Genomic DNA, 23689 nt, shown 5'->3' with positions numbered 1-23689 from the left:
GGTGGGGGGAGACCTAGAAGCAAGCAGAGCATGGAACCGACAGCTCCCCTAGCGGAGGAGGAGGAGGCGGCCTAGATGAGAGAGGAAGCAATGGAGAAGGGCCAACTGGTACGTAGGATGCAGGCGCACAGACACAAGACAAAGCAAGGAGGAGGATTGTGGTGAAAAATTGCGTGACCTTGGCTTCTCCACTTCTGTGAGTCTCAGCTTCCTCTTCCAATCAGAAATGCTACCCACTTCACAAGGGTAAGTATGACAAGTGTAGTGGTTCAGAGTATTGGTTTTGTCAGATCTGAATTTGAATCTCAGGTCTGGCAGGTACCAGCTGTGTGACCTTATGCAATGATAGTTAATGATAGATTGTAGCATTTAACCATTAGAATCCTCCCCAGGCTAGGATACTCTTATTTTTATTCCAGTTTACAGGGGGAGGGAACAGTGACGTGGCGAGAGCAAATCATTTGTCCGAAGTCCAGCCAGGATTTTTCTAACCACTACATTACCCATTGTCTGCGCTGAAAACTGGGATAATGATAATACTGACACGTCCCTGTGTGGTTGGGAGGATTCGGGGAGAGGCCTGGCAAAGAGTAGGTGCTTATTACATTATTAAAATTATTATTATTATTATTATATTCTTTGTTTTCCCGAGTTTTTGAAGGCAGCAGGCATCACTTGCACAAATCCTTTGGATTAAAAAAAAAGACCTCTCAGGTGAGGGGAAAAAAAACTGCAGCTGCTGGCTTCCCATCGGTTCCTGGGGGCGTGCCCATAGGGACAGGCTTACAGGTAGGGGCGGGGCTAATAAAAAGAGGAAGGCTGGAGGGGCGGGGCCAGAGCAACAGAGTCGAGGTTGGGGCGGGGTCCGGAGAGAAGGGGCGGGGCAGGCCCGCAGCGCATGCCCGGTGGTGGGGCCCGCTCGCCTGCCGCCGCCGCCGCCGCCGCCGCCGGCGCCACCGCCCACTCAGGGCTTGCTTGCTCCGGCTGCCGGGGTGCAGAGTAGGGCCGGGCTGGGCGAGCGCACGGCCATGGCCCCTTGGCTGCAGCTCTGCTCCGTCTTCTTCACGGTCAACGCCTGTCTCAACGGCTCGCAGCTGGCCGTGGCGGCGGGTGGCTCAAGCAGAGCTCGGGGCGCCGACACCTGTGGCTGGAGGGTAAGGAGAGGACGACGAGTTTCTCGCAGTCCCCAAAAGCGCGGCGGGCGCGGGCGCACAGGTGCTCGCGGGTGGCAGAGCCCGCGCTAACTTGATTGCTCTCTGCGGAGTCCGCGGCCGGGCTGGGATCCCCCCGGCTCCAGACCTGTCTCCCTCCGGAGACGCGCGTCCGCCAGCCCCAGCCGCGATGAAAGGGGCCGCCGGACCCCCGGCTTTGTGTTGCTAATGAGGCGCGGCCACCGGCCGGAGTCCGGCTCCGGGAGGACGGGAGACAGGGGCGTCCGGCAACGAGTGGGAGGAGGGCGCCCCACCTTTTGTTCCGGGCCTGGGACCTCCTCCGCCTTAGGGCTGCGCGCCCGGGAGCTGGGATCCTCCGAGTTGTGCGAACCGGGAGCGCTTTGGAGCTCGAGTGGGAGGCTTTCCCCAGACTTCTGGTCTACAGCTCTGCAGAATCTCGGGACTGCCAGGGAGGGGACCCAGAGCGCTGGGGAGGGATGCGCCCTCCTCTCTGGGCCGCTTTGTTCCTTCTAGTCCGGGCTGTCTTAACCCACTTGCACCCCATCCCCAGGCTAGGTGGTTTTGTTCTCTTTGCCTGTGGCAATGTGTTCTCCTCCCCTAAACCTACCCTCCTCACTTGCTGGGAAATTTTGGTCTCTGGTTCACACCTTCGTCTACGAATGGTATCACGGATGATCTCCGGCCCCCCCCCCCCCCCGCCCCAGCTTGAGTTGAGATTTTTCATCGCCTAAGAGAGGCAAGAGTTTGTCACCGCAGTCAGGTGCCCGCGACGAGACGGGTGCACAGACTCACGCCGTGTGCTTGGAGCCCTTTCTCCGTAACGGAGCGTTCTTTTGATGTTGTCTGGACGGTGGAGCATGGGGTGGGGGCCGGGTGCGCCAGGACGCTGCCGGCCCGGGTCCCTACCGGGGTGTCTGGGCTTGGGCGACCCCGGGACCTAGAGACTGCGTGCATCTGTCCCTGACCTCCCACGGAAACCAGGGCTGGCCTGCCGGAGTCAGGGCACTCAGTGGCCTTCAGCCTTGTGGAGAGGACACGGGCTTCACCTGGAAAATGGGAGTAAATGGGGACTTCCTACTTGCCCCAGGACTGTCGCTCTGAGGGATGGGTCCGCGGTAGCTCCTTAGAGAAACGTTGACCCACCCCTTCTGGAGCGCTCAGAACAGCCTGTGCGCAGTCAAGGCCTAGGACGAGAAACGCCGTCAGGGGCACAGGCTGCTGCCTCCAGCTCCCTGGCCCCACATTCTGAGACACCGTGTTGAAAACCGGGCATGAACCAGGCTGCTCGGATGTCTTCAAACCCAAGCGCTGCACCATACACAGCTGTAGCCCACTCTCCCACCAACCCCATAGTGAATATAACCTCCTTCCTATTTGAGTGAAGCATCACATTTTCTCACTCCCATTTTAGTAAAATATCACTATTCTGGTGTTTTTCTTTTTTAACTAGATACCAGGTTTTCCCTAGTTTTTAGATCAAAAAGTTTTCCTTAAGACTATCTCATCTTGATTTATCGATCCTCCGAAATTTTGTGGATCTAGACTGATAGGTAAGCCGACCTTTGAATAACAGCGTCACAGGCATTTATTCTGGGTTTTCATATGATGGCATAGGTGGATCAGTCTAATTTGCTGTTTTCCTGCAATTGCCTAGGTGGCTTCATGCGCTAATGCACAAAACTTGTGAGATTTTAATGCAGTGGGTGTATGTAGTAGTGCCCCAAAGGGGCCAAGCTGGGTGGTTTTGTTCTCCTTGCCTATGGAAATGTGTTCTCCTCTAAACCTGCACCCACACAGAATTAATGGTGGCCCCCTCGTGGCCTCATTTCCTGCTGACCTCTCTCTCACCACTACTTCTGGCTGGGGGTGGCCTTCTCTTCAGCCTACCTTGGCTCCACCTATCCTTTCCTTGGGTCTTCTTCGTCCCCTTTTCGAATAAGCATGGAAGCTTCTGGGCCATCTCCAGGCTCTTCCCAACCTCACACATGGCTTCTTCTCTCTTGGACTTGCCTTTGGTGCATCTCATGGAGCCACCAGCTTTCCCTGAACCAGCTTGCCTACCTGCCTTCATAGCCATCTTTTCAGCATGAGCCCCTGTTGCTCTCACCCTGCTCCCTAACTCCTCTGCCCTTTATGCTGCTGAAGCATGCTTTTCCCTGCTCTAGGGAAGCCTTTTCCTCGCCTAAGCTCCTGCGATCCCTCCTCAGGGGATGCCATTTCCCTTTCATTGCCTTTTCATGCAGGTCCTGGCACTTTGGTTCTCACCAGACTACATCCTCAGTATTTGTTCACATCTGTGTCTTCACACTAGTTTCTCTAGGCAGGCACTTAACCTTATATTGGTGGCCTCAGGGCCTGGAGCCCTGTAAATCTTGGCGGAACCCAATTAGACCCTGCGGCCATCCTGCTAAATCCTGTATGAAGTGATCGATTTTTAAGCAGTGGGGGAGAGATCCCAGCACCAAGCTCCAGTGTCCTCTCCACAGCAGGCTGATGCACATGCTCTTCCTGCCTGTGTTCCCTCCCTTCATAGATCAGCCTCCCCTCGCAGCTCCAGCATCACTTGCTACAGGAAGCCTTCCCTGCTCCTACCTCCCTAGGTTAAGTTCTTCCAGAAGTTGCTCTGTCAGAGGACTGGCCAGGAGGTACTCATGTACAGTGACTTGGGTATTTGATTCATGTCTGAGGCTCCTACCAGACAGTGGGTGTTCAGCCCACAGATGTTATTCTCAGTTCTGAGGTTGCTTCCAGTCTAGTTGGGGCTATGTGAACATATAAGAATAAGGATCGATTCTGTAGGATGCAAACAGGAGAGGGCTTCCTGTGGGTCCAGGTCAGAACCTGGGAAGGGGACAGCAGGGTGGAGAGTGAGCCCTGAAGGCGGGGCAAGATCTGGGGGACTGGAGAGGAGCTGAGCCAGTGACCCCCTTGATCTCCAGGAACTCCTTGCCACTACAGGAATGTGTATTTTCCCAGGACTTGCAAGGTAACTGCAGCCAGCTACGGAACCCTCTCTCGCCAGCTCTGCTAACACCCTTCAGGGCTGCTCTCAGAGGAGCCGGCCTGGTTTAAGTGGTCAGATTTCACAACCTCCCCATTATTAGCGGCACAATTAAGGGGCTGATACCATCTTGAACACAGCTCAGTGTTTTAGAAATGAGTTGTGGGCACACTTCCTCGACTACTTAAAAAAAAAATCTCTTAGGGCCCTTGCCAGGTAAAGTTGCTCTTTGAATAATAAATACAGTTTCCCCAAAGAAGAAACAATTTGTAAAACTTCCAGAGGAGAATTTTGCATCCTCATTGACACTAGGTCTTAAGTCTTGCTTTTTGATCGCAAAACATATTTGTTTGTGATGGGTAACTTTATATCAGTCACTTATGCTGAACTTTCCCCTCCTCTTGTCTTTGGTTGTTTGAGAAGCCTATGTATTTACGGAACGAAGAATTAGGAATCTACTCACACAGGTTTTTATTTAGTAGCTTTTCCTGAGGTGGAGGAGGAGAAACATTTCTTGCCTTCCTACCTAAATGGGGTACACCTTCTCTGGTCTGTTATCCCTGAAACACAATTTCTACCCCCAAAATGTCTGCTTCTTCAGGAATTCAGGAAGTTAGAAAGCTGGCATCATCTTTACAGTGAAGTGCAAGTTTCCCATTTAAGGCAAATACTTCATCTCCAAAGGTAGGAAGGAATAGGGTGGTACTTGGAAAAGAAGAAGTTCCAGCTGGTTAAAATTTAGGTCCCTGATAAAAGTCCAATCCAAGAACTCTCCTTGGCTGTGGGCCCAGGCATGTTTATTTTATTCTGAATTGGATGCGTTTTCATTCACTTGCAGCTCATGGCTCCCAAGCCTGCATCTGGTCTGCCTGTCTTATGGCCATGTCGTCTGTGTTATACATGCTTTTGTGTCCCTTACAGAATTCTTGGCTAAAAATGACTCAGCCCTGGTTGACACGTTTTTCACAGAGATGTTTTTGTAAGAAGTGCAATGCTTCTTCCAACCTGTTTTGCAGAGTTCATTGGGAATCTTCCTGGCCCAGGTCCATCTCTCTTGAGCAGCCCTCCCTTCTCTCCCCACCTGACCTTGGAGCCCCTGCAGTGCCTGGGGATATTGGCTAGTTATTAACTCAAGGATACAGCTGGGCGAATGTGACCAGCCACTAAGTATGGCGGTGGCACCATTTCCTTCCAAACAAGATTTCTCAATGTGAATCCAGGGGCTTCCAGTATCAGAATGGCCTTGGGAGCTTGTGAAAATGCAGACTCAAGGCACCTGGGACCAGAATGAGAGTGAGGTAGGGCCCGGGCATTGGCATTTTTAACAAGTTCCTCTGCTGTTCTCTCAAGGATGAGAGCCCTTGCTTTAGGAGACAGGCTTCCATGATGGGGAGAAGCGGGAAGAGAAGCCACAGTGTAAACACTTAAAATCAGAGTTTGATCTCAAATTACTTCACTGGACTGAGAGAGGAAAGTGGAGACGATGTCAGAGCCCTGGCCAGTGAAAGGGGTCAGGCTGGCTGAGGGGGGCCTGGGGAGCCAGCTGGGCAGGGCACCCCTGGTTTGGATGTGTGCCTCTGGCTTGGGGTTGAAGAGGAGGCCAGGACGGAAGGGGACCTGATGCTTCCACTGGGTTCCTCCCCAGAACAGCTGGGCTTGTCTGGAAAACAGTCTCAGGAAAGAGTAGGGTAGGATCCAAATCATATTCACAGCGGTTCAGACCTTACAGACAGCTTCCCTACAAAGGAAAGAACTGCTAATGCTTTTTTAAGTCTTTATTTTAGGTTGAGTATTTTTCATGCTTCATTTGGCCTAAAATGTATTGGGTCTGGGGGTTTTGTTTTTTTTAGCTTGCAAACCCTCTTTTCCCTCATCGGTCCCTAAACTTGAAACATACTGTGCCCCAGCAGATGTCTGCTGTTACTGGGGCCCCCCCATCAACAATTAAATGTCCCTTCCCCCCCACTGCCTCTTGTGTCTGCCTCTGATGGATGGGTTTTCAGGCTTCTGGAAGCTTGGGTCCTCCAGCCCCAATTTGTAAGAGTGTAGCCTGGGTGGGGGGGGGCTCAGGGTCCCCAGAAGCTTCACAGGCTGGGGTGGGCACAGTGCCCTTGGAGCAGACCTCTGTCCTGCAGCTGAGACCTTTTCCATTTTGCATCTCCCCCAGGTTTGGAGGGTCTCCTGCCTTTAGCAGGCCAGGAGGGCTGTCTGGGCCCCATCTCCAGGCAGCCTGACTTGCCTGGCCAGTGGGAGGCAATGTCCTCCTGGGCAGTGTTTGTGTTGGCTGCTGGGCTGTTCTGAACGGGTCTGACACACGATTAGGTGACTGATGGCCCCGCAACACATTGTCTCCTCTAGGGCCCGGGGGCCTTTGAAGCTCTTCCCCGTGGGAAGTAAAGAGACTATTTGCTCTATTAAAATGCCTTGGTATTTCCTCTGTTTAACCACAGGCCACTTCCTCTCTGCCACTCTAAACCCGGTAGGGCCACTGGGTGATTGAAAAGACACAAGCCCGCAGTGATTGCATCCTATTGAAACAGATAGTCTTACTGCAGATTAAAGCCCGGGCAAGTCTCTTAAAAGAAATAAAATCTAAGGGGGAATCCTTGAAGTGGCTCCTTATCTTGCCCAAAATTTAGCCTGTTGACATAATTCACACTTGAAGTCCTGAATACATGAATGGGTATTTCTTCTTCTTCTTCTTTTTTTTTTTTTAAAGAAGAGAAGCCTAAATTGTAACCAGAGTAGTGTGTGTTTTATTTGCATATGGCAGATTAAAACGATTTGATCAACTGAATTTCTCATTGTGTGAGCTGGAAACTCTTCAGTGTCTGGGACAAGCATGATGTCTGTTCAGAGAAAACCATACTCAGCTTATTCTCTACCTGCAGCGTTGGTCTGCTTGCTCTCGTGTGCACAGGAGTCCAAGTTAGAATTTGGTAGCTTAAATAATACCCAGAATATCTCCGGGGAGACTGGTCCTCATCCTTTCCCAGCCAGTATCTTAAAAGAAGGTTTAATTAATAACACCAGGCAGGAAACTGAAAATTGAATAATTAAAAAATTAAGTAACGAAGATTGAAAATTTAAACCCCATCTGTATCTTGTTTTTGTGAAGGGGCCTAAAAAAGGAATAACTAGTTAGTCTCTAATGGAGACTATTATTTTAATATTTATAACTCCATTGTTCAAAGTATTCATGATAAAAACGGCTTCCTTTTTCTTTGGTTCCTTGTTTGAAAATGTTGGGGGAAGGTGGATGTAGCTAATTAAGGCTACAACATTTAAAGGGGGGACTTAATAGGTACCAGCTGTCCTCAACAAATCACTGGGTGGATGACAAAATAAAGATGTGATGTGAACACACATGTAATTCTCTTCTAAAACGGAAGTTGGTCTATAAATTGTCTGATTTAATAGCATAAATGAAAACTACCTCTACTGTGCACTTTCAAGAAGCATTTGTTTTATAGTTAACCTAACAGTAAAATGTCTTATTTGCATAACGCTGGCAACTCAAGAGTTGAAAGGACAGTGGAGGGCAACTATTGCTGGAAGTTGAACAAATTGTAATTTTATTGCACGTTTTTTCATTCCAAACCTGACCTAATAGACATTAATCTTGAGGCTTTTCATGAAAATTACTACATGGTAGGAAATCTTGCTTGAACTTTCCAGAAATGCCATATAAAATTGAAGCAGCAACTTTGAAAAGGGAATGGAAATTGATAGTATTAATTAAAATGTTCAGATGGATATTTACATTTCACACATTAAATGAATACTTCAAATGAATCCTTTTGAAATCATAAGGGATTAGGCTTTAAAATAACTTTTTTTTTTAAGATTTAAAAAATACTTTATTCTCTTAAAAACTAGGAGATTTTCCAACTGTTCTGTTTTGTCAGTTTTGTAGATCCCCTCCCCCACTGAATGGTAACCCTTTAAAAAATGCTGGCTATGGCCCCAGATTTCTGTTCTGAGATGGACACTTTTACTCAGGAGTGGGAGGGTTGATGGGGCTAGAGGGAGGGTTTCCTTGGAACGAAGAGGTACATTTTCTTGAGACAGGCCATATGGTTTAGAAATTTCTCTGTGATTGTATTCTGTCCAGGTGATTTCTGGTTTCTCCTCTCCTGAATTGGCCCTCCTTTTATCTGAGGAAAGTGCAGTGCAGTCCAGACCAAATGCAGGAGCAGTGAGCCAGCACCTCGTCCCTGATGAGTGACAGTTTCTCACCTCCTTCCTCTGAAGTGGGCCCGTTTGCTCTGGGTGGGGCACAGGTGCTCCCATGGGTAGGATTTATGGTAACTGCTGAATATCTGAAGTTCAAAAAGACTTATTTGGAGGTGGCAAGAGATGGTTTTTTGAGCAGCTATTCTGTGTCAAGCCATGGTGTCATTCTGTGGTAATGGCCAACCAGTGTCTGGGGTGCTATGTGGAGCCCGCCTTTGGAACTCTGGCTTTGTAGTCTGTTCCTCAGTTGGTTCCCAGTAACTTTGCCTTCTTGCCCTGCCTCAGTTTCTCCTGCTTTGGTGGAAGCCTACCTTTCTCTGTGAGGCTTCTCCATACCACCCTCTGGCCTTCCCATGTGAATTTCACCTGTGCCCCTCAAGGTCTGAATTGAGTAAAGTCAGACCTCCCATCATGTTCCCAAATTTAGTGAGAGTGCATTTGCAGTGATGCAGTGCAGGAGAAGCAGAAACTTAATTTGGGTGGTTTAGAGGAAGGGACCGGGATGTCTGAAGAAGGCCGGTCTCACTGAGGGGACATTGAGCAGGGCCTCTTGGTGAGGGGAACCAGGAGGTGGGGTGACAGTTTGGGCAAAAAGAAAGATGTGTGCAAAGCTGGAGGAGGGTGGCTCACTAGAGGGGGTGGGGACAGGAAGGCTGCAGCTGTAGGTTGCTACCAGACACGTAACAGTAAAGTCAGACTGCCCCATCATGCTTCCGAATTGTCTGTCCGTCTGTCTCCCACACTGCAATGTCAGCTGTATGAGGGCAGGGCTTTTATTTTGTTCCCTGCTGCATCGTGCGATCAGTAGCAAGCACCTAGTAGGTTCTCCCTGCATGTTTCTTGAATGACTGAGTGCTCGGCAGGAAACTAAAATGAGGTGATGAGAGCGATGGCTGTACCCGTGGATGGTCTCGGGTTGTCTCTCCGAGGAGGTGACATGTAAGTCCAGCAATAGCAGTAAAAAGTTCCTCTAAAGTTCTGTACTTACATTGTCATGACATTGGCACATGATGTGGCGTTAGGTGCTGAGAGTAGCACAAAAATATGCTCCACTTATTCACACCACAGATTATTGGCACCGTGTGCCCCATCCCGACCACTGCTGGGCTGCAGGAGGGGCTCCCAGGGAATGACAGGCCATGACTGGGGCTGGTGTTAGATGGGAATCACACTTTGCAATGTGTCGGTTGCTTGAAGAGGGTATATTTGGATTGTCTGGGTTACACAGCACTGTGGATGAGCAAAAATGTGAAAGTTACTGCTGAGTGCTCACTAAGCATCCTGGTTTTGGACTTGACTAAACGACGGGAATGAAATGACCCTTCCTCCCTGGCAGCAGCCTTCAGTGGGTGTGATCACTTTGTCTCTCTAACAGACGTACCGGTCTCGTTTTGTTTCATTTCCCTCTGGTTGTGAATGTGTTTCATTTTCTGAAGTTGCTAGACGGTCCATCCAGAATCAAAGATGCTCTTTGATTCTTTCCGGGGCTGTGGGTTTGCTGGCCAGCTGTGGTAATGAGTTTTTGCCCGGCTTTGATTTTCATGCCTTGCCTCCCTGTGGGAGGAACTAGATATTTCTGATCTTACCTCTGCTCATATTCAGATCCAGCCAAGCAATCAGTGACTTCCCGGGCTTTTTTGTGGGAGACTGTGGGAAAAGTCCTGGTTGGCTGGCTATGAATTAATGAAATCCTTAGAAGGCTTCACTAAAGATAGCTCCTGTGGTTTAAAAAAATAGCATTGCCTTTTTAATTTGAGAAAGAGGTCATGGAGTTTTACCGAAATCAAGCGGAGAAAATGTAACATCTGGTTGTGCTGCCTGAAGACAGCTTCAGGGCAGCCAGAGCTGTGGGTTCCCAGTGTCCTGTGTGCCCAAGGTGACTGTCACCAGGTCCCCCCTAAGGCTGCTCATTGTTCTCCTCCCTGGGTTTTGAAGTCCTGGAGAGACAGAAATTCTACCCCACATCTTTTCACTTGAGCAAATTTCCCATCTCCTGAGCTTTCTTCCTTTTACTTAAAAGGGCCATGCATTTCTTTTGTTGGAGCCATTCTAAAAAGTTTTTATATTAGTAGGAATTCTGATAAGAGGGGAAAGAATGATAACCTCAGAAGAGTTTTAGGCAAAGGCATAAAGGGGATTTTTAAAGGGACTTAGGACTTTTTTAAAAGCAGGAAAACATGAATTTCTTACATGTCTGCTGGGTGTGCATCTCGCCCCTGCCGCCCAGTTAAGTGAGTAAGTCATGCTAGCATGGTTTTTTTTTTTAAACCTTTATTTATTTTAAGTGTGTTTTTCCAGGACCCATCAGCTCCAAGTTAAGTCGTTGTTTGCAATCTAGTTGTGGAGGGCGCAGCTCACAGTGGCCCATGTGGGGATCGAACTGGCACCCTTGTTATTAAGAGCACTGTGCTCCAACCAACTGAGCTAACCGGCCGTCCTATAATGGTTTTTTTAATATTTATTTTTATCCTGGATCTATTAAGACTTGATATAATTTTACTTAAAAATATTAGTAATATTTTTGGGCATACATTTTCTGAAACCAAGCAGGAAGATGAAGTTGCTGTTGCCCATCCCCCACACAGACCATCAGGCCGCCGTTCACCTGTACCTGGGGCTTCTCTCTACTGTCTCTCTCGTAGTTTGTGTTCTGAAAAATTTAAACCTATAGCAAAGTTGAAAGAACAGCGAAATGAACACCTGTTTCCCCTTGCCGAGCGCCACCGGTTCTTAACATTTTGCCACATGTACCTCCGTTGTCCTCCTAACGTCTGTCCTACGTGATTTCTTTCTGAATCCCATCCCAGGATTCAGACAGGGATCGCTCATTCCTTTTAGGTAACCTGTCTCTTTAGTCTTCTTTAGTCTAGAATATTTCCTTCACCTGTTTTATTGGTCCTTTGTAGTATACGTATTCTGGAGAGTCAAGGTCACTTGTGTAGACAGTTCCATCATTTGGATTTCTGATTTGTTTCCTCAAGTTAAATATTTTGGCAAGATCCCTTTACAAGTGATATTGTGACGTTGTCCTATTTTGGGTATTGATAGATTAAAAATATAGATGCAGTTTTAGCAAAATTTGATTTTTCAACTTGAAATTGTTGCACAGAGACCTTTCTAATGGTTTAACCCAATGGTTGGGTTTAACACAAGTTTTGTCTTGTGGTGTCTTTTAAAAAAATCACGATGCTTTACATTACGGCTTCCCTTTTCCTTTACTGAGGGTCCAAAGGAAGTGCAGGGTGTCATTATTGCTAACCCATACCGTGTTTCCCGAAAATAAGACCTTGCCGGACAATCAGCTCTAATGCGTCTTTTGGAGCAAAAGTTAATATAAGATCTGGTCTTATTTTACTATAATGTAAGACTCGGTCTTATATAATATAAGGGTATAATATAATATAATATAAGACCAGGTCTTATAGTAATTTTTGCTCCAAAAGACACATTAGAGCTGATTGTCTGGCTAGGTCTTATTTTCGGGGAAACACAGTAATATGATCTTTCTTTAAAGACTATTTAAAATCAAGTGTGCACTCTTGAAATTAGGAGTGGTGAGTCTCAAGAATGCCCAAGGCTTTGCTATTCACAAAGGCTTGTTGCAAACAGTGGTAGATGTCGCCCTGAGCAACTGGAATGAGTTCCTATTAAAACCTCTATTTGGCTGGGACAGGTTTACGGCTGAGTGCGTCCTCACACCAAAATTCAGCCATTCCTTTCCTTTGTGCTAAGAAAACATTGAACTTTATTTCCAGTAAAGGCCACTTCACTCAAAACATGTCCTCAAAGTCAGTTTCCAGCCTTTTAGTTCTGTGATTGCGTATTGCCTAAATTATTTTATTAGAGTCCTTTACAGACAGTTTCATTAGTTTAACTTGAATTACTATCTTCTACCTAATTACATGGCCTTTTTTTCTTTCATTTGTCCCTACCCCAGATTTAAGGGCCAAGACATGTAAAGTTAATATTGATTATTTTTCAAAGTAAGTTAAAACGTCAAAAAGCGACACGTTGTTATTCTTACAGGGTACCAGGGAAACGACAGAGACAAAACCTCCATCTTTTATTCATAAGTCCAGGGAGACTGTAAGGGCACAGGCGGGCCTGCTCGCCCACGTTTGTTCAGCTTTCAGGACCTGGCCTCCTCCCCTGCTGGCCGTGAAATGTCATGCCGAGATATAATAGTAGGACATTCAGCATCCAGAGAATGGACCACAGAGGTTCAACTTTGCTTTTTCTTTTCTTTTCTGGCACCGAGTCCCTGTCCCCTCTGTGGCCTGACAGTAAAAGGCCCGAAAGCAGTGCTCGCTAGCAGGGATGTGGTACAGCCAGCCCAGTGGGCCAGGCTCCTGTGCTGGAATGCACGCCCGACACAAAGGCTGGGCCTAGGGAGGGGGTTCGAGTTGCCTTTGCTTCATCTAGTTTGCTCTGGTCACAGGAGAGAAAGTGCTTTTTTCCATGCGCTCCCTCCCATCCTCCCCCCTGTTTTGGTGGAAATGCAGAGTGCCTTTGATTTTAGAAATCACTGGGGGCTAAGCATTTCTTTATAGGGGAGGCACTGAGGCAGAGAGCCGGGGCTGGGAGACCCCTCGGTTCTGACATTGTTGTTGGAGAAGGAGAAATCAGGCAGAATTTGCTAAACGGGCCTGAAATTGGACTTAGAGCGCTAGTTCTCAATTGGGGGTGAGTTGGGGAATTTCTGGAGACATTTTTGGTTGTCACAACCAGGAGCGGGAGATGCTACTGCCGTTCAGTGGGTAGGGGCCAGGTATGCTGCTCAACATCCTACAGTGCACAAGTTGGCCCTCCCCAATGAAGAATTATCTGGCCCATTATGTCAGTGGTGCTGAGGTGAGAAACCCTGACTTAGGGTCTCATTTTAGTACTTGAGTTTCTCAGCTCACGTAGCCTCGTAACACTTTTCAATTTCCTTTCTGTTTAACAGAAGCTGCTGGTTCTGTAAATCTGCACTCAGGATGAATTTCCATTAAAGTCTCCAAGACATATGATTAAACTATTGTGGTGCTCCTAGAAGATACGCCCCGAATGCAACTACTATTTTAAATGCAAAAGACGATTTTTTTTTTTGGCCATAATTTGATCAAAGTAGCATAACCTGTGCCTCTGTTTTTGTTACTCACTGATGGTCTGTGGGTAACATTACATTTTTTCAGCATGAAACCCAACACTTCAAATCCCTAAAGCAGTCTCAAATTTATGGTTAATAAAAGCATTTATTGTACTGGATGTCATCTGTTATATCACTCTGGGGCTAGAAACTGGCAAGCAGTGGACAGGAAATATTTTCATTTCAAATCGCTTCAATCTTATGGTCTAGGGGCAAAAGTGTCTGATTTCAGGAAAGCCAAGTTGAATAGCATAGTAATGAATGCATTTTTACTTGATTAAGCAGGCATTCTCTCCCTTTCAAACAATCTTCTCTCTTTGGCTTGGTGGGGCTAAATAAACATGTGATGTTAAATGATAGCATTTCTTGTGTTGGCCATACTTTTCCTTTGATCATCTTAAACTTTTCAGTGTTTTCCAGGAATCCTGAGCAGAGCAGGAGGAAGGGGGGAGGTGGAGAATGGCTAAACTCAAGTGTAGACCCTCTTTGTAATTGTTTACTTGCTGAGCAGAGGAGACTTTCTGAGATGATGCCGATTCTTCTGAATTCCCCTTTAAAAATGGCATTTGGTCCCTTGCCTGTGGGATCGTGAATTTAGGAGGAAAAAACATTTTTTGTTTTTTAAGGCTACAGTATTATTGTAATTTGAGTCCTGATCTCCTACATCAGTCAAGCAAACAGTCAGGGTGAGGGGCGTTCCATCCAGAGGCAACTCGGTGTGGTGATGATGTACCCAGGACAGGATACCTGGCTGCGCAGTGCCTTTGAACATGTTATCTAAAATCATCGCTTCCCAGTGAGCCTCCGAGGCAGGCGATTATTTCTGATGTGGTTCCTTTTCTTCCAGATGAGGAATCCATGGCACAAAGAGCCAGGAAGGGATTAGGACGGGAGGCCATGTGACTCACAGGCCTCTCTCTCCGCCAGAAACCAGAGGCACAGAGTTCTTACCCTGCCCATGCCCCCAGCGGTTGGGCTTGCCCTGCCTTCCGAGCCCCCAGCCTGAGATGGATGTCTGCCATGTGCAACAGAGCAACCCATGGAGGTGGGAAGACTACAGACTAGATACCAGAGTGTGTTTTGCAGATAATTAAACTAGGATTCCACGTTTCCCCCAGAGGTTCCCAAACCTGGCTGAATACCAGAATCACCTGAGGAGCATTCTTAGGTGGGGGGAGATTCCGGGCCTCACCCCAGACCTGCTTAAGTGGGATTTCCAGGGGAAGGCCAGGAATCTGAGTTTTTTAAAAAGCTGCCAGATTAGTGGTTGCCAGGGTCTTGGGAGGGAAAGGGAGGGTTTGACTACAAAGGGGCAGTGCTGGGGAATTTTTCAGGATGATGGAGCTGTTCCTTATGCTGATGGTGATGGTGGATACACGAAAGTATATGTTTAATTGTACATTTATACATGTATAAACCCATGGAGCTGTACACCAAAAGCATCTGTTTTACTATGTGTAAATAAAAAATGCTGCCCCGGGGAAACTGAGCTATCACTTAGGTGTCAGATGAGGTGACAGATAATGCCTGGTGACGGCTGTGAGAGAATGTCACCTGGAATGGCAAAGGCAGGTGGGCAGGTGCTGAGCTCTCTCAGCCCAGTACTGTTCAGTAGCACTTCCTGTGACGATGGACGTGTTTTTGCCTGCACAGTCCAGGTAACTGTTAGTCACTTGTGGCTGAAATGTGGCTACTGCAATTGAAGGACTGAATTTTTTTTATTTTAAGTTTTTTTATTGGGGAATATTGGGGAACAGTGTGTTTTTCCAGGACCCATCAGCTCCAAGTCAAGTAGTTGTCCTTTAATCTAGCTGTGGAGGGCGCAGCTCAACTCCAAGTCCAGTCGCCGTTTTCAATCTTAGTTGCAGGGGGCGCCGCTCACCATCCCATGCGGGAATCGAACCGGCAACCCTGTTTGTTGTTCAGAGTTCACACTCTGACCAACTGAGCCATCCAGCCACCCTGAGAGACTGAATTTTAAACTCTACTCAATCTAAGTTTAAATATCTACATGTGGCTGGAGTCCGCAATGTTGGATAGCTTGCCCTTGGAGACAGGTATTTTCATATTGGGGGTTTGGCTCGCTGCCAGGGACACACCGAGCCCTGTGGTCCTTTATGCTTGAGGGACAATAGTAAGTCATCCCAAGTATTAGGCAAATGGGAGCATGGACAGGACGTGTGGGTTGGTAAGGAAAGAGAAAAAGGAAGCTTGGAATGAAGACTGATGCGGGGCCTGCCCAGGCAGAGGACAGTCTTGCTGAGTGGAGGAATCTGCTCGTCTTCCCCTCGTGCGGAAGTCAGAGCGCTGACTTTGGCCCAGTTCCTTGCCCAGCTTCCCAACCTCGTTCATCTTAAAAGATGCCGCAGTTAGTTTGGACGCTCTTTAATTGTGCTCTTGTTCCCTTGAGGTGACAGGATTTGCAGGGAACTATTGAATGGTGGAGGGGAGTGATGACAGGGTTGGCGGGTATCTGTGGGCTGGCTGAGGGTGCTGCTGGGCCCACCTGCCTTCTTGGGCAGAATAGGATGAAGTATCTGCGTGGGCATAGCCTGCTCCTTGCTGGGGAATGAGGTCCTGTGGAAACGGCAGTTGGGCATAAACCTCCCACTTTATGCATTATGGACCTACATTTTGGCTTGTGTCCAGATACTCTTAAACCTCCTCTCCCAACCCCCATGGGTTTACATTATCTTCAGTAGTGTTACTTTTCCAAATGTATTGTAAAAGAGTGAGAGTCTGAGAGTGTGGCCTTTTATTAGTGCAAACCAAATGGTGACAGAAATAATGTTCCAATTTGTAAACTTACTTGTTCTTAAAATAAATTTGCTAAATGGCTAACAAAATTTCATGAGCTATGGGCTTACAACTAAGGAGGTTTTGTTAATCTGAATCTAAGGGGGGCGGCTTTCAAATTAGTACAGCTGTTCCTTTATTTTTGTCTGAAAACTTCACTTTTTGGATCAGGGAAAGAAGGACATTTCTGAATCATAGCGTCTTTAAGCAGGGTTTCCTTGTGTTGCCTTTACAAATAGGTAACTTCAACCTAATGGAAAACAAACAAAACAAACGAAACACCTTAATGAGCATTAAATGCTGATTCTCCCACTCAAGAACACACAGACACATCTTGCTGTAGAGTTGTAATCACTGTATTTTTGATGGTTATTTTTTGCTTAAATTTGTTTTCCAAGGATATTTCCATATATTGACATGTCACTTTTAGTGGCCACATGATATTTTCATGTTGTGTCCCCTTCCGCCACTCCTTTGCCAGTCCTTTCCCCACATTAATGATGCATTTGGGCTATTGCCAAGTTATTGCTGTTATAAAGCTGCTGTGAAATCTTCATACAGATTGGTTTCCTGCCCGACCCCCACCATTTTGGTTTGTTTCCTTGGCATGTATTCCCCAAAGTGGAGTTACTGGGGCAAAGGTTTGTAGCTCTTACTACATGTTTACCAGCTTGCCTTAAATAATGATGGCTAGTACTGGGAAGAATTGTATTTTGGAAAGAAGGCAAATTTGGTTCAGGCTATTTGCTACCATTTTCTGTGACCTGGGCAATTTCTTCATCTGAAAAATGAGTTAATAATAGTTTATCTTCCCAGGGTTGTTTTGAGACCTAAGTGAGATACTGTCTTTAAAACATTTAACTTTATGCCTGGCCACGTAGTAGCTAATTAGTGATTAGTGGTCCTCTGTTATCAGAGGACTAAGTGTGCTCGTTTTCCCACATCTTAAAATAATGAACATTGATAATTTTTATTTGCTCTTTGTTATTTTGGTGGTATCTCATACTTGTTTTATGTTGGGTTTTTTGAGAAGGACTGAATCTTTCCACCTGGTGATTTATCTTCTGAGTAAGTTTTAGTGCTTTTAAGTCTGGTAGTAATAAAGTGAGGTATGGATGAAAGGTTGCTTAGTAGAGAGTTTTAGGGCAGATGTTTAAGTGAATAAATGAGGGTTTTAAAGTAAGAGTATTGACTGAGTGGATTTTTTGGACTTAATAGCATATTTTGAAAACAGTTAAATCTAAGTATTTTCAGGGGAATTCTTTTTGTACCAGCAATTTGGCTAGCAAACCGTCATTCATATATATGTTTTCCAAGGTTGGTTTTAGATTGATCAGACATTTCCCATAAGTAGAATATAAATTTTTCATGTGTTACTGAAGTTTTTACGAATCTGGATTTTGGGGTAGAAGCCATTCTATTAGACTGCCTCGTTTATGTCATTTTCACATGTGAGATGACAGCAGCCCAGGATGGCTGAGGGTGGCCGCGTACAGTGCAATGACCCGACTCTCAGTTTTTTCACCTGTAAAATGGGGAAGTCCAATGAGCGTAATTCTTCAGAATTTAGCAATTATTTTTATTGAGCTAATTAGACCCTTTAATTCAGAGGCTGTAATATTTCTGTCCTACCCACTCCATCTCTTTATTGAGCTGGTCATGCCTATTTCCACCTCGATAGACTCTTGCCTCATATACCTACCGTGTTTCCCCAAAAATAAGACTGGGTCTTATACCGTAGTTCCCCAAAAATAAGATCGGGTCTTATATTAATTTTTGCTCCAAAAGACGCATAAGGGTGTATTTTCAGGGGATATCTTATTTTTTTCATGTACGATAATCTACATTTATTCAAATACAGTCATGTCATCTTCTTCTGGAACATCGTCATAAAGTACTAAATGCGTCCGTCTGGCTGATGATCTTACCTGGGGCTTACTTTCGGAGCAGGTCTTATTTTCGAGGAAACACAGTACCTGGCTGTCTGCTTTTTTTTTTTTTAAAGATTTTATTGGGGAAGGGGAACAGGACTTTATTGGGAAACAGTGTGTACTTCCAGGCCTTTTTTCCAAGTCAAGTTGTTGTCCTTTCAATCTCAGTTGTGGAGGGTGCTGTTCAGCTTCAAGTTGTTGTTCTTTCAGTCTTAGTTTGTGGAGGGCGCAGCTCAGCTCCAGGTCTAGTTGCCGTTGCTAGTTGCAGGGGGCACAGCCCACCATCCCTTGCGGGAGTCGAACCGGCAACCTTGTGGTTGAGAGGATGCGCTCCAACCAACTGAGCCATCTGGGAGCTCAGCGGCAGCTCAGCTCAAGGTGCCGTGTTTAATTTTACTTGCAGGGGGCAGAGCCCACCATCCCTTGTAGGATTTGAGGAATTGAACTGGCAACCTTGTGGTTGAGAGCCCGCGCTCCAACCAAGAACTGAGCCATCCGGGAGGCAGCTCAGCTCAAGGTGCTGTGTTCAACCTTAGTTGCAGGGAGCGGAGCCCACCATCCCTTGCAGGACTCGAGGAGTTGAACCAGCAACCTTGTGGTTGAGAGCCCACTGGCCCATGTGGGACTCGAACTGGCAGCCTTCGGAGTTAGGAGCATGGAGCTCTAACCACCTGAGCCACTGGGCCAGCCCCTGGTGGTCTGCTTTTAATCTCTCTTGAGAAAAGACACCTGTGGCCATTTTTGCAGATTTCTTTCTGATAAAAATAAGATTTTTGTCCTCCATATAGGTTTTGAATTAAAAAAACCCATTCATACACAGATTGCTTTAGTTTTGGACCAGAGTGAGTCCATTGGTCACTGTTGATTTGCCTGTTTGCTTGGAGCTGCTCAGCCTGTCCATCTGTCTCCATCCTCTGTCGCATTTCCTATGCATTTGTTTACCTGGCTACAGGCCCCCTCGCATCTCTTGTTTTTTAACATGACGCTACTGCTAATGATTGCTTTCAACCCATTTAGTCTTCTGGGCCAGGAGCTTTTAGGGCCCAATCAATCACCGAATCCATAAACAAGGGCACTGCCTCAGACTCCCCGAGAGCTCTGAATTCCATCACGGTGTTGACAGTCCTGGAGGCCTGGACTCCTCTGTCAGCGACTGTCTGGGGAGGAGACGATTCAGGGTATGTGCGGGGTGGTGGTGGGGGCAGGAGAAAGGAAGCTGCAGATAAAACTTGACCAGAGATAGGAAATTGTTTCTTTGGCAGATAATCTGCATGTGGGTAATTGCTGAGCCAAGAGATTAATTTTGTGTTTCCCTCCCAACCCCATGTGTACCATGCTTCTTGTTAGGAAAGCTAAAGAGGTTAGAATAGTGTTACGCACGCACGCACACACACACACACACGCACGCACTGCGGCGCCTGACCCAGTGATTGCTCTCACTTCTCCCTCTGGGTTCAGGAGCTGTCATCTGAGTGATTGTCACCTGCCCAGGTTCAAGTGGTATTGCTCACATGGGTCTCGGGTAAAGGTCCCTTGGAGATGATACCAGCATTTATGGAAGAGCCCCGTAAAAGCAGCCCCTTCCTCTCCACAAAGGGGAGTCTGCACCACCCTCAACAGACAAAGTGAAGGACCTGGACCTACAATGTTGGGTAGGTGGCCCTACAGGGACTGGGTAGCGAGAGAAGGTAAAAGCAGAGACATGCTTTAGGAAGATAAGGTGAAGCCTTGCGCTGCTGTGTGTTCTTTGATGGGTGGGAGAGGCAAGAATGTCAGGAAGATGGTCACCTCCAGAGGGGTCTGTGACACAGGCCAGACGCGGAAGAGACAGTGAGAGGCTGGAGAAGAGGTCACCCATTCAGAGGCCAGAGGGCCTGCAAGCAGCTTGAGGGCACTGAGAAGGCTGACTTGATGAAGAGCCTTATCTCCAGGGGTCATGCCCTCAGGAAGCTCCGAGCTTCCACCGGAGTGATGACAGGTTGCCCTGGGAAGGCCCTGGGTGGTTTTAAACCAGTGCCTCCACCTGCAGCAGTAGCAGAGCAAACAGTGTCTTAATCCCCTGCAGAAAGGGGGCGATGTGCGTGGGACGTGCAGCTTCTACCTCGAAATCCCCTCACCCCAACAAAGGTGGGTTGTGAACATCTTCCCTGAACCTTCCCCAATACCCCATGATTTGGCAGCCCATCTTCTGTGGCCTGTGGCTCCTGGGGCTCTGCCAAAAGAACACTGGGCGTGACGGCTAGTCCTTTATACTTGCAAGAGCCTTTGAAGTCTCCCGAGTGTCACCAGCTGGTCACTCACTGAATGCATTCATGTGCTGCATGAGCCAGACTGCTGGGCTAAGGCTGGTGTGTGTGTGTGTGGGGGGGGCAGCCTCCTTGGAGGCCACTCCTGCCTGGGACCTCTGGCCCCTTGTTCTATCCTGGGTTAGCTGAAGCTTCAACCTTTGCAGAAAGGTCTTGGCTGGGTAAAAACATCTTGAAATGGGCTTCACATCTATGGAAATTGAAAAAGGAGATAAATGACTGGGACAGTTTCTCCTGTTCTGATGTGTCTCCTGCCCCCGTAGGTACAGAAGTGTATAGCTCCAAATAAGTGGATTGAGATGTAACACTGTTTTAATTTGGAAATATGAAGCTGGCCCCTCCCCCAATCATCACTCAAGTAACACATGCATGTCATGTCCACCTGAATGTAACTTCCGGGGCCCTTCACTCCTGTCTTAGTCACTCTTAGACTCTCCCCATGGCCTACAGGCCCTGCACACCACACATCCTGAGGCTGTATGATTAAGGGCCGAATTACAGATACGCCTCAGGGCTTTTGGTTAAAGGGGTTTGTGTGGGGGTGGCGTTTTCAGGAGCACGGGATGCAGCCTTGCCAGTCCTGGCTGACTTCCCACAGGGTTCCTGGCTGCCTCCGGGGATGAAGACTGTTCATCTTGGACACGTCCCTTGGACTCCTGGGAGGCAGTAAGAGGGTGACCCCTGGGCGCTTCCCCGATGGGGTCACCATTTTCAGGGGACTGATGAGGGTCACTTGGACTTCGTCAGGATTTTCCCAGAACAGTGGAGATGAGACAGTTCCCTGCTTTGCAAACAAAACACTTCCAAAAGGATACCGCCCCTGCCCCCATCCCAGTGTCAGGTGGCGGAAGGATGCGGTGGCTGACAGCAGAGTTAAACAAACTTGAAGGTAGGTCACATTTTTGACATACCGTGTTCCTCCGCCCTACCAGCAGCTGCCCTGCACTTTGAAAGGGGGCTTAGCTGCATATAAACTTTGGTTCGTGATAATGTAAACTATTATTAGGATTATCTTTTTATTCATAATATATGCCTCACTCTCTGTCTCCCGTATTTATGCTCCGTTTGAAACACTCATTTACTTTAGTACCCAGAGCCAGCATCAACCCCTCTGAAAATGAAGGCGTGCTTGATAACAGACTATCTATTTAAATCTCTCTGTGGTTGAAAAGGACTCTGGGAATTAAATCATTGGGTTGAGGAAGCTTCAGATCTCAGCAAAGCTTCCAGGTTAAAACTGGGATGTGATGTTGACAAAACATTTCATTTGAAAAAGAATTTTTTTAAGAAGGAAGGTTTGTCCCAAGGGTAGTTGTTTCCATGCAAAAATTCTGGAATCTTATTGAGTGTCTTTGGCTTTCAAAGTCTCTCCCCTCATGTCATCACCACCTGATGGAACCATTTGCCACTCAGAACATTCTGGAAGTTAGAGGAGGCCCCGAGGCTCAGGCTGGCAGCACTGGGAAGGACGCTGCCTTCGCCCCGCCTGCTCACCTGCCCTTTGGTTTGTCAGCAGCGGGCAGGTGAGCGTGTGAGCCAAGAAAAACCAATAACCTTTTCAATTTTTAATAAAATGTCTCTCTCACCCATTGTTTCTCCCTCCACTTTTCCCCCAAAGAAAGAACGGACTGAATTTTTAAGCACATCTGGACACTGTTTTTGTAAAGCTCTTACCCTGATTCCCAGAAGGAATGTATTGGCTCCCATTTTTCCAAGCAAAAACTGAAATGACTCCTTTGTTTATGAGTACTGTGCTTGCATATTTTAATAAAACTGTAAAGAAAGAAATTACACTGATTTGAAGGTCCTTGGGTAGGCCAACACATTCTCCTTTATGCCTCTCTTGAAGTCTTTGAGAGGTGATAAATTTTTATGGTTGTTTTGGTGGGGGTGGGGAAGGGAGGACTAAGGGCTCCATATGTCCCTTTAGAAATGACTCTTTCTGCTTTCTTGGTTGTAAGAGTGTTGGGGCAGAGCTGCTCACAGCCCTGGTCTGTCTGTCCTGCTCTCACCAGCATGCAGTGCCCTCTTAGTAGATACAAGCAGATTATAATGTTCCAGATCTGAGTGCCCAAAGATCTGTGATGGAATCATTCTTTCTCTTATCACACAGTGTTTGTTTCCTTCTTAGAGAGGCAAATCTAGAAGTTTATTGTGGCTAAGAAAATGAGGTTAATCTTTCATTGCTATCAATCCACTAGGCTGTTGGCCTGGGGTTCTTCTGTTATGGGGAGAATTTCAAAAGAGTGTCAAACTTTGAAAGATGAGATAAAAAGGCATTTCCTACGGGAAACTTGTTAGGTGACATGGTTCTTTTCAAATTTTCAAACTGGTGATCACAGAAGTTCTTTTTTTATGCCCTTAGAAATTATGTTTATGGATTGAAGTTGTGCCTTCAGGAGACATGCATGTAGTGTGGTTAAGTTATGAGGGTTGTAGCTCTGTTTCTACCCAGTAAATGTTCATTAATGATAAGCATTTAACCAGCGTAATAGAATATGCCTTTCTTCCAGAGCTGTTCTGGGTGTCTGGAAATAAACTCAAGAGGTATAATATGCCTGTACGCCTCGTCTCCCAGATTAATCACATTTCAGAGATGATCACACTTCAGCTTTATTTATTCCCCTACTTTTGGGGAAGAAGGTTGTTAGCTACAAAGCCAAAACGATTCCATGAAACCTGTCAGAGCTATGGGTGTGCATCTGTCAAATGCCCACAAGTGTTGAATAACAAAGCAGGGTGGTCTGAAAATTAATATTTGTATTTGTGCCTTGTGCAAATACTCACCATTTTCCTGAGCTTTGGACAAAAAGGGTTTGTCTGAACTGAAATTTAACTTGATAACTTTGAATCCTACCAATAATGTTCTGGCTTATCTTTTGAACGTTTCTCTTTGAGCTCTGGGAAATGGTTGGTTATTTTGAACGGAAACTATTTGACTGGTTGGTTAGGAGTATTTGGTTTAAAAAAATTGACCTGATTGAGAACTAGTAGTTCACCGTTGGTTGCCTCTACATTTTCCAGATAGCATTGTTTCAAAAACTGCCAAAAAGGTCTTACTACTTTAACAGTGGCTCAAACTGTCCAGCACTGAGCACAAATTGGGGAACATGGTGACT

At 46.8% G+C, this 23689-nt stretch overlaps 1 protein-coding gene across 3 annotated transcripts in view; it reads left to right on the top strand.

The window, feature by feature from the left end:
* The first annotated feature begins 929 nt into the window (after positions 1-929).
* The window catches only part of IL17RD (interleukin 17 receptor D), a 63986-nt gene continuing 41226 nt past the window's right edge, over positions 930-23689 (top strand). Inside the window, exon 1 of one of the 3 annotated variants that reach the window (XM_019724203.3) lies at positions 930-1154. In XM_019724203.3, the coding sequence (XP_019579762.3) occupies positions 1029-1154 (126 nt within the window). In that variant the 5' untranslated portion in view covers positions 930-1028. Of the gene's footprint in view, positions 1155-5388; positions 5472-23689 lie in introns of those variants that run through there. The other 2 variants (XM_019724202.3, XM_088798513.1) reach the window with 2 other exon arrangements.

This window comes from Rhinolophus sinicus, chromosome 5 (genome assembly GCF_057876585.1).
Source record: "Rhinolophus sinicus isolate RSI-liver-muscle chromosome 5, RSI-T2T, whole genome shotgun sequence".
Taxonomy (NCBI): domain Eukaryota; kingdom Metazoa; phylum Chordata; class Mammalia; order Chiroptera; family Rhinolophidae; genus Rhinolophus; species Rhinolophus sinicus.
The sequence above is the reverse complement of the archived record's forward strand: the minus strand, read 5'-3'. Positions and strand labels throughout refer to the sequence as shown.